At 45.1% G+C, this 12008-nt stretch overlaps 1 protein-coding gene across 1 annotated transcript in view; it reads left to right on the forward strand.

Annotated features, from left to right (window-relative positions):
* The window catches only part of LOC134068481 (teneurin-1-like), a 263996-nt gene that overhangs the window by 53183 nt on the left and 198805 nt on the right, over positions 1–12008 (forward strand). Inside the window, exons 4-5 of the mRNA XM_062524127.1 lie at positions 6234–6483; positions 11805–12001. Of these exons, the coding sequence (XP_062380111.1) occupies positions 6234–6483; positions 11805–12001 (447 nt within the window). The remainder of the gene's footprint in view (positions 1–6233; positions 6484–11804; positions 12002–12008) is intronic.

The following is a 12008-nucleotide window of genomic DNA, read 5'->3' on the forward strand; positions in this document are numbered from 1 at the left end:
GGATGAAGAAGGAGAAAGAGGGAGAGAAAGAGAAAGAGAAGTAGAGATGTGTGTTTGGAGAGGAAAGAGGAAAGGAAGAGGAGACAAAGAAAGTGAAGTTGTAGAGGAAGGATAGATAGGAAGAAAAATAACATGATAGATGCAAGAATATAGCCCGAGAGAATATGGCAGAGAGGCAGAGAGAGAGAGAGAGAGAGAGAGAGAGAGAGAGAGAGAGGGATAGAGAGAGAGAGAGAGAGAGAGAGAGAGAGAGAGAGAGAGAGAGAGAGAGAGAGAGAGAGAGAGAGAGAGATCACAAACTTGGAAGAGCAATGGGGGAGAAAGTGAGAGAGTGTGTGAGATAGAGAGAGAGAGAGAGAGAGAGAGAGAGAGTGATAGAGAGAGCTCACAGCTCAGCAGTGCAAGAGGGTGAGAGAGAGAGATCACAAACTCGGCAGCATTTGACAAGAGTCGCAGAATAAAGTGCTTTGCTGCAGTCCCACAGGGAAGGAAACGCAGTATTTGCCCCCCTGGGGACCGCAGACACTTTGAACGAAATATGTGGCTTTAAACTTGCACATTACCATCGCTGTACCTCACTGTAGACGCCTCATGTTGGATTTCGGTAGACTAATATGAGCACCTTAATCGTGTCATGTTTCTTTAGCTCGTAGCAAAAGGCCTGAATAATGCTGGCTTAACGGAAACATGACAATGTCTTTTTAAAGACGCTTAAATTAGCCTACTCCACTCTCTTCATGTGGGTTTTTGCTCGACACTCGCCATTGTAATCTGCCATACGGTGACTACTGTCGTCTTCGACGACGACGACAGTAAAGCTCTGAGGTGATGAACGACATGTGTGGTCCAAATTAGCCTCCGGTCAGAGCATATCAAGTGGGCTCTTCTTTGTTTAAATTAACTCGGCGCTAAGCTCATTATGCTAATGAACATAACTCTGTGTCCATCAATTATCTGCAATGGGCGTAACCATTCATTACCACGGTGACGTGCTTGAAATACATCACCTGTCCCCTACTTGCATGTCAGGCATGGAGCGATGCTTAGAAGCGACATGAAAATCTACATGACTCTTTCATAGCGTTACATAAAGCTCTGATAACCCGACTTAATTAGGCTTTTTGCTACCACGATGACTTGCGACGATACCTTATCAAAATCACAAGCGGTTCCTTTGAAGGACAGCGTGTTTAGTGACTTAAAAAGACCCAGTACTGTATGTGTGTATAGTGTTTCAGATGCAGTGGGAGATATTTACAGCAATCGCCTTAAGCAGGCAGAGCTGGCTAATGGAATCCTTATTGAAGGGTGATGGAGAGCTCATGATGAAGACGTCAAACGAGCTGTCTTCAAAGGCTGCGCGCTGTTTAATATTAAACCACAGCACATCTACATTAATCACAGCAGCCTTTTAGATTACCTAAGAGCCGTCGACTGTTGCAATGCGCCATTGTGCCAAGGCAATATTGTAAAACCAATTTTGTCTTATTTACCCAAAGTAGAGGTAAATCCAATGATGGTAAAGGCAAGTGTGTGTTTGGGTTTGTGTTTGGGTCTTTCCGTCTGTGTGTCTGTGTGTGTGTGTGTGTGCGCGCGCAGGTCTGTGGGTGTCTGTTAGTATTGATTCCATTAAGGGATATTCATTAAAAATGACATGTTTCAAAAGACAGGAGCCATTTCTTAACAGTACTTTAAAAGAAAACTAATTTCAACAGGATGACCTTTTATCAGAGGTTAATTATTTATTTTACATTAGAATAGGAGGGAAATAAACTTTGCCTGGAGTAAATGTTACACAATTACGAGAGGACTAGATAGAGTCCTTTCCTTTGGGAAATTACCCCTCCATAATATTTCGTGTAGATGAGTGTGTCATTTTATGAAATGAAAGTCTACCACAGCTACCTTTTTTTCCTGGAGACTGGCAGGAAAATATGGCATAAAACATGAATAAAACATTGCATTTTGTGAGGCAGCCCAAGATGACAGCTGTTTTTGCCGTTAATTGTATTAAAAGAGGTCTTAAGTGTCTCTCTGTAGCTCGAGCTCCAGAGATTCACTGTCTCTGTGAATCATTCAAGCTTCTGTTTTAGCTGTCAATCAAGGGACATTTGACAGATATAAGTAGCCTAATCAGGAAATGCAATGTTAACTAACTTGGACTGAATTGAGTTTTTGGCACACACGCACACACACACACACACACACACACACACACACACACACACGCACAAAGATAATCTGAAAGACTTTCAGATACAGATGAAATATCAGTAAATCTGATATCATGAATCTGGTAATAGAGGTCACATCTCATGGGGTGTCCTCTTAATAAATTACAAATTACAGAGCTCATATTTTTTCAACCCTCACACTGTATGGCAAGGTTTTAAGGTGTTGTTTGCGTGAAAATGGTTCACATCATGGACTTTTTGCTTCTTATATGTCATGTCTAATTTCAGACAAAGCTGGGCCCAGTTATCCAACATATAGCAAGACATTGAAAAAAAAGAGTAAAACAAACACTTGAAACCCAAAAGTGCCCCAAATATCGCAGATGTTTTCAAGATTGTACCTCCTCCGTGAGCTCCCATTTCGTCTTGTCACCCGCCCGGAACTACCTTTATTTATCTTTCTTTCTGACCCGTCTGCATTTCACAGATCAACACGCTACTCCAGGCAACCCCGACACACACACACACACACTGACAGCTTCGTCATGAATTATTTGCCGGATTGTTTGGCGTCCGACCGGCGATCCCGTCCACTCCACTCTCCGCGCGCCACTCTCTCCTCGCCGCCCAGGACGACACGCATTAAACATTTAGGACGGAAATTTTGCAGGTGCTTCACTTCATCAGTCTTCTGTAATGGCCAGCTGGCAACAGCCACGGCTGACACTCCATCTCTGTGTGAGCTCCCTTAATGGGACTTGTGTTCTGCTGCTACTGATAGGATGTTGTGTTTCATAGAGAAGATTACATATGCTGCTTTGTGTCAGTGGAAGCTGTCAGTGCATATACCGCTCTCTCCTCCTCCTTGGGACAGGAGAAGAGACAGTTAAAGGACTTTCTTTAGGGGACTTACAGTAGTGCTGATATGACTTTTTTCCCCCTCCTTTCCCGCAATAAGATTGTTTTTGACAGGAAATAACCTATTGCTATGTCAGCCACTGTGGCAGTAGTTGGTTGAAATGTCACAGTTGTTTCCCGTATTGCTGTCTCTATCTCCCTGGCTTCCCTGGCTCACTCTTGTCTAATTTGTGCCATGAGAATACAGGCAACAACAGCAACACGTCTTTGTGAAAGATGCTCACTTACAGTTAGATAAACGAGTTTAAGCACCTCATTAGACAGGAAATCTTCAATTGCACATAAACAAGGGGCTTGGGATATACAGAACAAGAAAGACAGAAAGAGAGAAAAAGAGGGTGAGGAAGACAAAGCAATCACTTCTATTTCCACTGCCATGTTACAGGTCTGTGCACTCGTGTTGATTAAGGAAGAGCTTTCATGGGTCTTGATGTTCTTTCTTTTCTTAAAAAAAATCTCAATTTATTTTAATTATTCATCTTAGCAGAAGTTATTTCCAATATTAACATTTATCAAGGTCAGGCGCACTGGATGTGATGTGTGCCTGTGTGTGTGTGTGTGCGGGGGAAGAGGGGTGTCTAGCTAAACTGAAATCCCCGGGCGTTACATCATCAGAGGGCGTATCTACAGACGCCAGCCCGGTGGGGGGGCCTGCCTCAGCTTTTTTTGGCATATCAACTCCCCCCCAACACACACACACACACACACACACACACACACACACACACACACACACACACACACACACACACACACACTCCCTTCGGTCATGCTGACAGAAATGCGGTCGGCACAGACGTGTGTGTAGGCCAGCCTCCCACCTCTGAGAGAAAAGGATTTTCAGCATCAATAAGGCCGCTGGCAGAGCCCTCGCACCTCCTATTGGCATTTGCAGCAGGCAAGGGGAAGGAAAACAATGTCATGTTTTATTAAAACGGTCATGCCAGTGTGTGTGTGTGTGTGTGTGTGTGTGTGTGTGTGTGTGTGTGTGTGTGTGTGTGTGTGTGTGTGTGTGTGTGTGTGTGTGTGTGTGTGGCGCGGCGAGATCGTTTCAGCGCCTGACTGAATGAGGCCTTTGGCCCGATGCAGCAGGCGCTATACAGACACATGTGCCATCTCCCATATGCGCCATCTCCCATATGTTTTCTGGATCAGCAGACCTACAGCTGTGACCCCCCCCCCCCCCCTTTGAGGTTATAAGTGTATCAGTCGCTGTTAAATATTTGTTGACAGAGTTGTCCACATGAGCAAACATTTGCCCGCGCTGTGGTTGAAATGCGATCTGCCGCCGTTGCAAATCCGCGGGATCTTTTGGCCTACATCGGTTGGCGTTGGCGGCGGCGGCAGCGGCAGCGGCGGAGGCGTTTGGCAGCTCGGAGCAGCCGCTTCATTCACTATTTAATAATATCCCTGTTTTCCTGTGCCCGGCCCGGGCTGCTGTTGCATGTGTGTCGCCCGAGAAGTCATATTGGGTGGGTTTATGGCACTTTCGCTGTCGTGGCCCTGAGCTAAAGTAGATAAGCCCTCAAATGCACCATCTGGTGCTTCTTCTTTCTACACCAACCCACCCTGCCTCATCCACCCCCCCCCTCCCACACACACACACACACACACAGATATATCACTCACACACACATACATAGAGCAGGCACACACACACACACACACACACACACACAAGCACACACAGGCATATAATTCTCACACACACACACTCTGACTAGGCATGCTCAAACACACACACACACACACACACACACACACACAAACATATAATTCACACACACACACACACACACACACACACACACACACACACTCTGACTAGGCATGCTCAAACACACACACACACTCACTGATATATCACTCACACACACTCACTCACTCACACACATGCATAGCACACTACCACCATCACAACCCTTCCCTAAGCCTCACAGAAATGGCCTTGCCTGGCTCCGATTCATTCGGCTCACCAAGAGAATGTAGGCGTCTGGCTGAGTGGTCTGAACTAGACTGTTTGAAACAGACACCTTTTCATGACTGCAAAGTCGTGCTGCTGACCATGTCTTCCATACAACCTGTTTGATGCTGTATGTGGTCATTCCATGCACAGCTGCAGAGATGCTTTTTTCTCTCTTTTCCACTTTGACTTTGTTCATGAACACGTGTTTGAAAGAGATGATATGTGAAGTCAGTTAAAAAAGTAAAAAATAAAATGGAAATTCAGAGTGTATGTTTTGCTTTAATAAGTGAAGCTGTTAGCATGCCCTAAAATGAAAGCTACTGAGATCAAGGACATACTCTATGTACTTATGTGCCTGGTTATCTCAAAGCGATCCATTCTTCATTCATCCATCTCTTGGGTCAGCAAAAAAAAAAGGAAATTATTTATGATAATAGACATTATTACTTCATGTTAAAATATTAACTGAGTGTAATGGCTGACTTTAATATTTGAGTTTTAAACGTTGAATATTGAATTTGATTTGAGCTTGACCAGAGATTCCTCTTGACAGAAACTCCTCTAATGTTTTTTTTCCCCCACTCTTTTCAATTTAACTGGACATGTCTTGTTCAACACAAGATTGCTTATTTTCTGAATAAATGTCCCTCGTAGTCTGCAGCCATCCTCTTCCCAATCCCCTTAAAGCAACAGCAAGTGGAGTTTTTTTATGAAGCTCTAGCATCTACTGTACCCAGGGAGTGCACTTTGCAAACATCCGCGAAAGCTTGAAAAGCTTGGTGAGAGGTGGTGTCTTTTGTTGATATATATTGCATACAGGACGTGGGGCTGTGAAAATATTTCTGATATTTCCAACATGGAGCTCCCAGGGGCATCCTTGGGTTACACTTTATATTAGCCATTTAGTTGTATACCGGTAGTTAGTTAAACAGATCAGGTTTGTTTCCGTTTCACAGTTACTGCAGCGTTGCTTAAATATGCTTGAATTTCCCCTTGGGGATCAATAAAGTATCTCTATCTATCTATCTATCTATCTATCTATCTATCTACAGTATCTATCTATCTATCTATCTATCTACAGTATCTATCTATCTATCTATCTACTGTATCTATCTATCTATCTATCTACTGTATCTATCTAAAGTCTGTCTCTCTGTGTGCCTCTCTCTCTCCAGACAACCCCAGCAGTCCAGCCACGCAGTTCACCTTCCGGCCGCTGCCCCCTCCACCTCCGCCGCCCCACGCCTGCACCTGTGCCCGCCCGGCACCGTACGCCCACGTGACCCTGCAGCGCAGCACCATGCCCGCCCAGAGCCACGCCAGGGACCGGGACGGCCAGGGCACAGATGGCATCGGGCAGAACGACAGCTCGCAGGTCAACCGCAACAACTGGGTGCTCAACAGCAACATTCCTCTGGAGACTAGGTGGGTGCAGAGGCAAGGGCTGGGTGATGGACAGAAGGATGAGTGTGGAGCATGAGTATAGGCTCATACACACACACTCTCACGCACTCAAGCGCACGCATGCACGCACGCACGCGCACGCACGCACACGCACACACACACACACACACACACACACACACACACACACACACACACACACACACACACACACAGACAAATCACGCACCAAATGGCCTCCAGAGTACACATATTGCATCCTCCCTCACCCCCACCCTCCCTTCCTTTTTGTAAATACACACACACACACACACACACACACACACACACACACACACACACACACACACACACACACACACACACACACACACACACAGACACACACACACAGACACACACACAGACACACACACACACACACACACACACACACACACACACACACATACACTGATACAGAGTTAAACAAACCTGACACAGTGTTCATGTTTACTGACATTCATGCAAGGACAGACACTTGCACTCAGGGCATTCACACAAAAAGATGTTGTGCAAACATGTACACATCCCACATCTAGCATTCCACACTCAAGTTCTCTTGTGAATGAACAAGCTGAGAGAACGCTGGCACCGAATGGCCTCCAAAGTACACATATTGCAACCTCCCCTCGCCCCAACCCTCCCTTCCTTTTTTAAAACACACACACACACACACACACACATACACACACACACCCACACGCACACATATTGTTATACTTTCAGAAATCATTTAGCTGAGACAAACTCCTACTTTACAAAGTTGTTTATACCCTGTGAATATTTATAGATGCCATTTGTCATATGCCCCTATCCCGGGGAGCTCCACACTGGAGCTCTCTCTTCACAAAGGGACTTGCTCTCCGGCCACTTTAAAGAACTTGTCCTGGCACTCAATAAAATAGTGTTGTTGTCACACTAACTACCAGCTGTGATAGATGTGAGCCATCCACTCAATTTAGAGCAAAAAAAAAAAAGAAACAGAGCAAAAAAAAGAAACAAACAAAAATGAAAAGGAAAATAGCGAAAAACATTGTATTGATGGAGGATTTTTTTTTCTCTTCTCATTAGAGCACCGACACATGTTTGACAAATCTGGTTCTGCTTTTTCTTTTTTTTTTTATGTCAAACCTGTCTGGTTTTCCCCTCACTCATCTGGAGTCCATTTCATGAAAAAACAAGAAAACAAAGAAATGGCCTGTCATATTTACAGCTTCTATCAAAACTTTGATCACCCGCACGCCTTTGCCAACTATAAAAGCTGGATACCAAAGCGCAGTGTACCTCTCCCAAAAAGGTACAAAACAGTGAGTGGCATTGATGGTAATCAGAGTGGCTATCTCTCAGTCGGCTCAAATGTGAATGCTGACCGTAGTCTATGAGGTACGTGGTTTGATAAATAATATGTTTGCATTTTTAATGAAGGCCTGGTAACAGTTGAATTCCGCCATTAAATTGAGCAAAGATGAGATTGGCAGCCAGCCAGCCATGAAGAAAGGTTTTTAATAAGATATGAATCTGTCCATAATTAGATCCTTTTCTCTCATTTAAAAGAGAGAGACAGACAGAGGGAGGGAGGGAGTGAGGGAGGGAGGCAGGGAGGGAGAGAGACAGACAGAGAGATATGCAGAGATGGAGAGAGCGAGAGAAAGAGGGGAGACAGAGAGAAAGAAAAGATGAGCTGGGGAAATAATAATACCATGGCAAATCAAATTAGATTAATTATTAGTTAAATATAGATATCTGGACAAAATATATCATAGGTCAAGTGTAATTATATATCTTTATGTATAACTAATGCGCGTATACACTTCCAATATGCTTAATTTGTCATGCATATTGTGCCTAGATGGCAAAAGACCAATGCATTTCCCTCCCGCAACCCCCCCAGGCTACAGGGTCCATCCAATTAGAGTCATCCTGTTCAGCTCTTCTGCATTCACAGCCACACTTGCTCACTCAAACAAACAGGAAAAAACAACACAAACGTTCAAGACGTATTTTGTGAGTATTTCTTGCTCATCGTTTGCTTACATGTGGACAAGCGAGACACACGCCTTCTCCCATGCCTGTGAGAAAGAAAGAAAAAAAAAAAACGGCGGGAAAAAAAGGAAAAGGATTGTGTCACCCCTCTTTAAGGCGTTTTAATTACTGGTAATTGACTTGGGCTCAGTCAATCTTCAGCGCGCACAACACATAGCGATGAGACAAGGTGACAAGGCAGGAGGAAGGATAATTGATAAGCAGCGAGGAAGAACGGCTCCCTCTCGACAGCTGGGCGAGGTCAGAGGTGAGAGTGAATGAGCTGCATCTCCTCTCCGTCTCTTTCTTTCTTTCTTTTGTTCTTTCACTCGCTCCTTTTTTCACTCCCTCTATTCGTTATTCAGCCCCTTTATCTCTGTTTATCTCTCTCTAGCTCGCACACACAGACAGACACACACACACACACACACACACACATACACACACACACACATGCTCAAATGAGGACACTCTTCTACACTCATGCACTGTCCTACACAAACATCTGTATGCTTACATGCTCACACACACAAACACACACACACACACACACACACATACACATACAGTACACTCACACACATACACACACACATGCTCAAATGAGGACACTCTTCTACACTCACTCTGTTACACGCACTGTTCTACGCACACATGTGTATGCTTACTGTACATGCTCACACACACAAACACACACACACACACGCACACTAATACACGCTAGCACACACACACTCACACACACACACATACTTGCGCACACACACACACACACACACACACACACACACACACAGGCTTGCACATACACACACACACACACACACACACACACACACACACTCAGTTCTGTTTGTCACCTAATTGCTCCGTGATGTTTACAGTGCTAATCCCGCAGCTCATATCGGTCCTCCATGTTTTTGTCACTCCCAATTATCCGAGCCCTTTGGGTAGGGGCGTGCCACCGAGGTCATCGCATGGTCTTTAGCCCGCTTTCCCCTGACAGTAATCCACAGCAATAAGTGAATCTGTGTGTATTAATATGGGCTTTTCCCCACAGCTACATTAGGCGTTTTAGCCTCCTGACTACATGCGGATTAGCTCCTCCACGCGATGGACACTACAAGCACAGTGCAGCATGCAGCCTACATGCGTAAGCACAGATGGACCCATGAATCGTCGGCCCTGCCTTTGATGGCGAAGTTTTCTAATGGCAGTAAGCTGAGTGAAGTGGAGAAGAAAAGAAGAAAAAAAAGGCATCAAAGCTATCGATTGAAAAGGCATCAAAGTTGTCAGTTGAGACGGCACCAGGAAATGGAAAGAGTGCGCATGTCTGTGGACCAGAGATGGAAAGGACGGTTGTGTGTGTGTGTGTGTGTGCGTGTGTGTGTGTGTGTGTGTGTGTGTGTGTGTGTGTGTGTGTGTGTGTGTGCATGTCTGTGACCAGAGATGGAAAGGACGGTGGTGTGTGTGCGTGTGTGTGTGTGTGTGTGTGTGTGTGTGTGTGTGCAAGCAGGGGGAACACACACACACAATGGGATCCTAATTGAAATGTGCACTACTTTTCATCATCTTGAAAAGTTAAGAATAGTGCCATCATCTAGCTGCCTCCTAGCCTCCTGAAGTGCGGTAACACTCATTTTCTGGCTGGAGACCCAGGGGAAAATATGGCAGCCGATATGAGATTTGAGCTTGTTGGGTGTAGCCTGTGGATATTGTCTTCAAAAGACCACAAAATGTGAAGAGAATTTATAAATAGAATATGAATAAAGAGGGGAAAAAAAGAGGTTGTTCAGCGTCATTTTCAAAGTGAAAAATATACTTAAGTAATAAAAAATAGATTTGGATAAGATTTTTAATGTACTGTGATCGTCTGAATTTTGTTTCAATTTCGTCGTAAAACGCTACAGGGAGACATCAAGGGAAAGTTCTCTGGATTTGAGCAGTTGTTCCCTCCCCTCTTCTCCTCCCCTCATCTCCTTTTCTCCTCCTCCTCCTCCTCCTCCTCTGTTTGCCCTTGCGCGGTGACCTTGGAGCTGTGGTTTCACACTCACCCACAGCTCCGGCTGGCACTCAGACAATATGGAGATTCCGGTGCCCCCTTCACAATGGGTTCCTGCCCCCCAACACACACACACACACACACACACACACACACACACACACACACACACACACACACACACACACACACACACACACACACACACACACACACACACACACACACACACACACACAAATACACAAATGGACACACATTCACACTTGACATACAATAAAAACCTTACACAATAAGACATACAGTACTACACACACACAGAGAGAGAGAGGGGGAGAGAGAGAGAGAGAAAATACATCTACACCTCTATACATTTCCTCTGGCCTCTAGAGTGAAAAAAATGGAGTGTTTAAGGTTACCGATAAGAAAGAAAGAAGAAGACATTGTAGTAGAGAGCAGTACTGGGATTGTAGAGGTAAAGAGGGATGGAGAGAAGAGGAGGGAGAGAGAGTGAGAGTAAAGGAGAGGAGAGGAGAGAGGGCAGGGGAGGAGGAGGAGGAGCAGGAGAAGAGGGGAACTGAGGAGAAAGCTGTGCTCATATTCGCTGGAGTTGGCACACAGTGTTAATATTGCAGTGCTTCCTGGGCTCTCCCCTCTGGTGAGCCAGCCTGCTGTGAAATCCTTGCTCAGGCCCTGGAATACGTTCACTCGCAGGCACTATAAATATAGTGTGTGTGTGTGTGTGTGTGTGTAGAGGATAGAGAGAAAAGAGAGAGAGACTGTGGGTGAGCCTGAGTTGCAGTTGCCATTACATTTTATGACATGTTTTCCTCAAGCATTTCCTTCTGAAAGTTAAACATTAAAGCACGCACAAAAAAAAAAAGAAAAAGCAAAATGCCTCTTCTCCTTGAACCTTTTCTCTTTCAGCCTTTCATGAGTGCTTGGCATTTGTGTGACCTTTTTTGTTGAGGTCGGCAATCTCATCTAGAATGTTGATTCATTTTTCTGTATTTTGTCTGCCACCGATCCCACAGCAAAGCTAGCTACACAGAGTCTGTCCTCAACATGAGCTCGCACTGGTACTCAGCTTTTTTACTTTCGCAGATTAATCTTTCATGGTGACACAGCATGATTCTGTTTCTGTGTTTGGAACATTTTGCTCAGATGAATTAAAATGGAATAGATGGAAATGAAATGGACTCTTATGTTGTGTGTGTGTGTGTGTGTGTGTGTGTGTGTGTGTGTGTGTGTTGGTGGGGGGCCTGATTATTTTCAGGCACTTCCTGTTCAAGCACGGCTCGGGCTCCTCGACCCTCCTGAGTGCAGCCAATCAGAACTACCCGCTGACCTCCAACACGGTGTACTCTCCGCCCCCGCGCCCCTTACCCAGAAGCACCTTCTCCAGACCCATGTTCACGTTCAACAAGCCCTACAAGTGCTGCAACTGGAAGTGCACCGCCCTCAGCGCCTCGGCCCATCA

Source organism: Sardina pilchardus, chromosome 21, assembly GCF_963854185.1.
Source record: "Sardina pilchardus chromosome 21, fSarPil1.1, whole genome shotgun sequence".
Lineage (NCBI taxonomy): Eukaryota > Metazoa > Chordata > Actinopteri > Clupeiformes > Clupeidae > Sardina > Sardina pilchardus.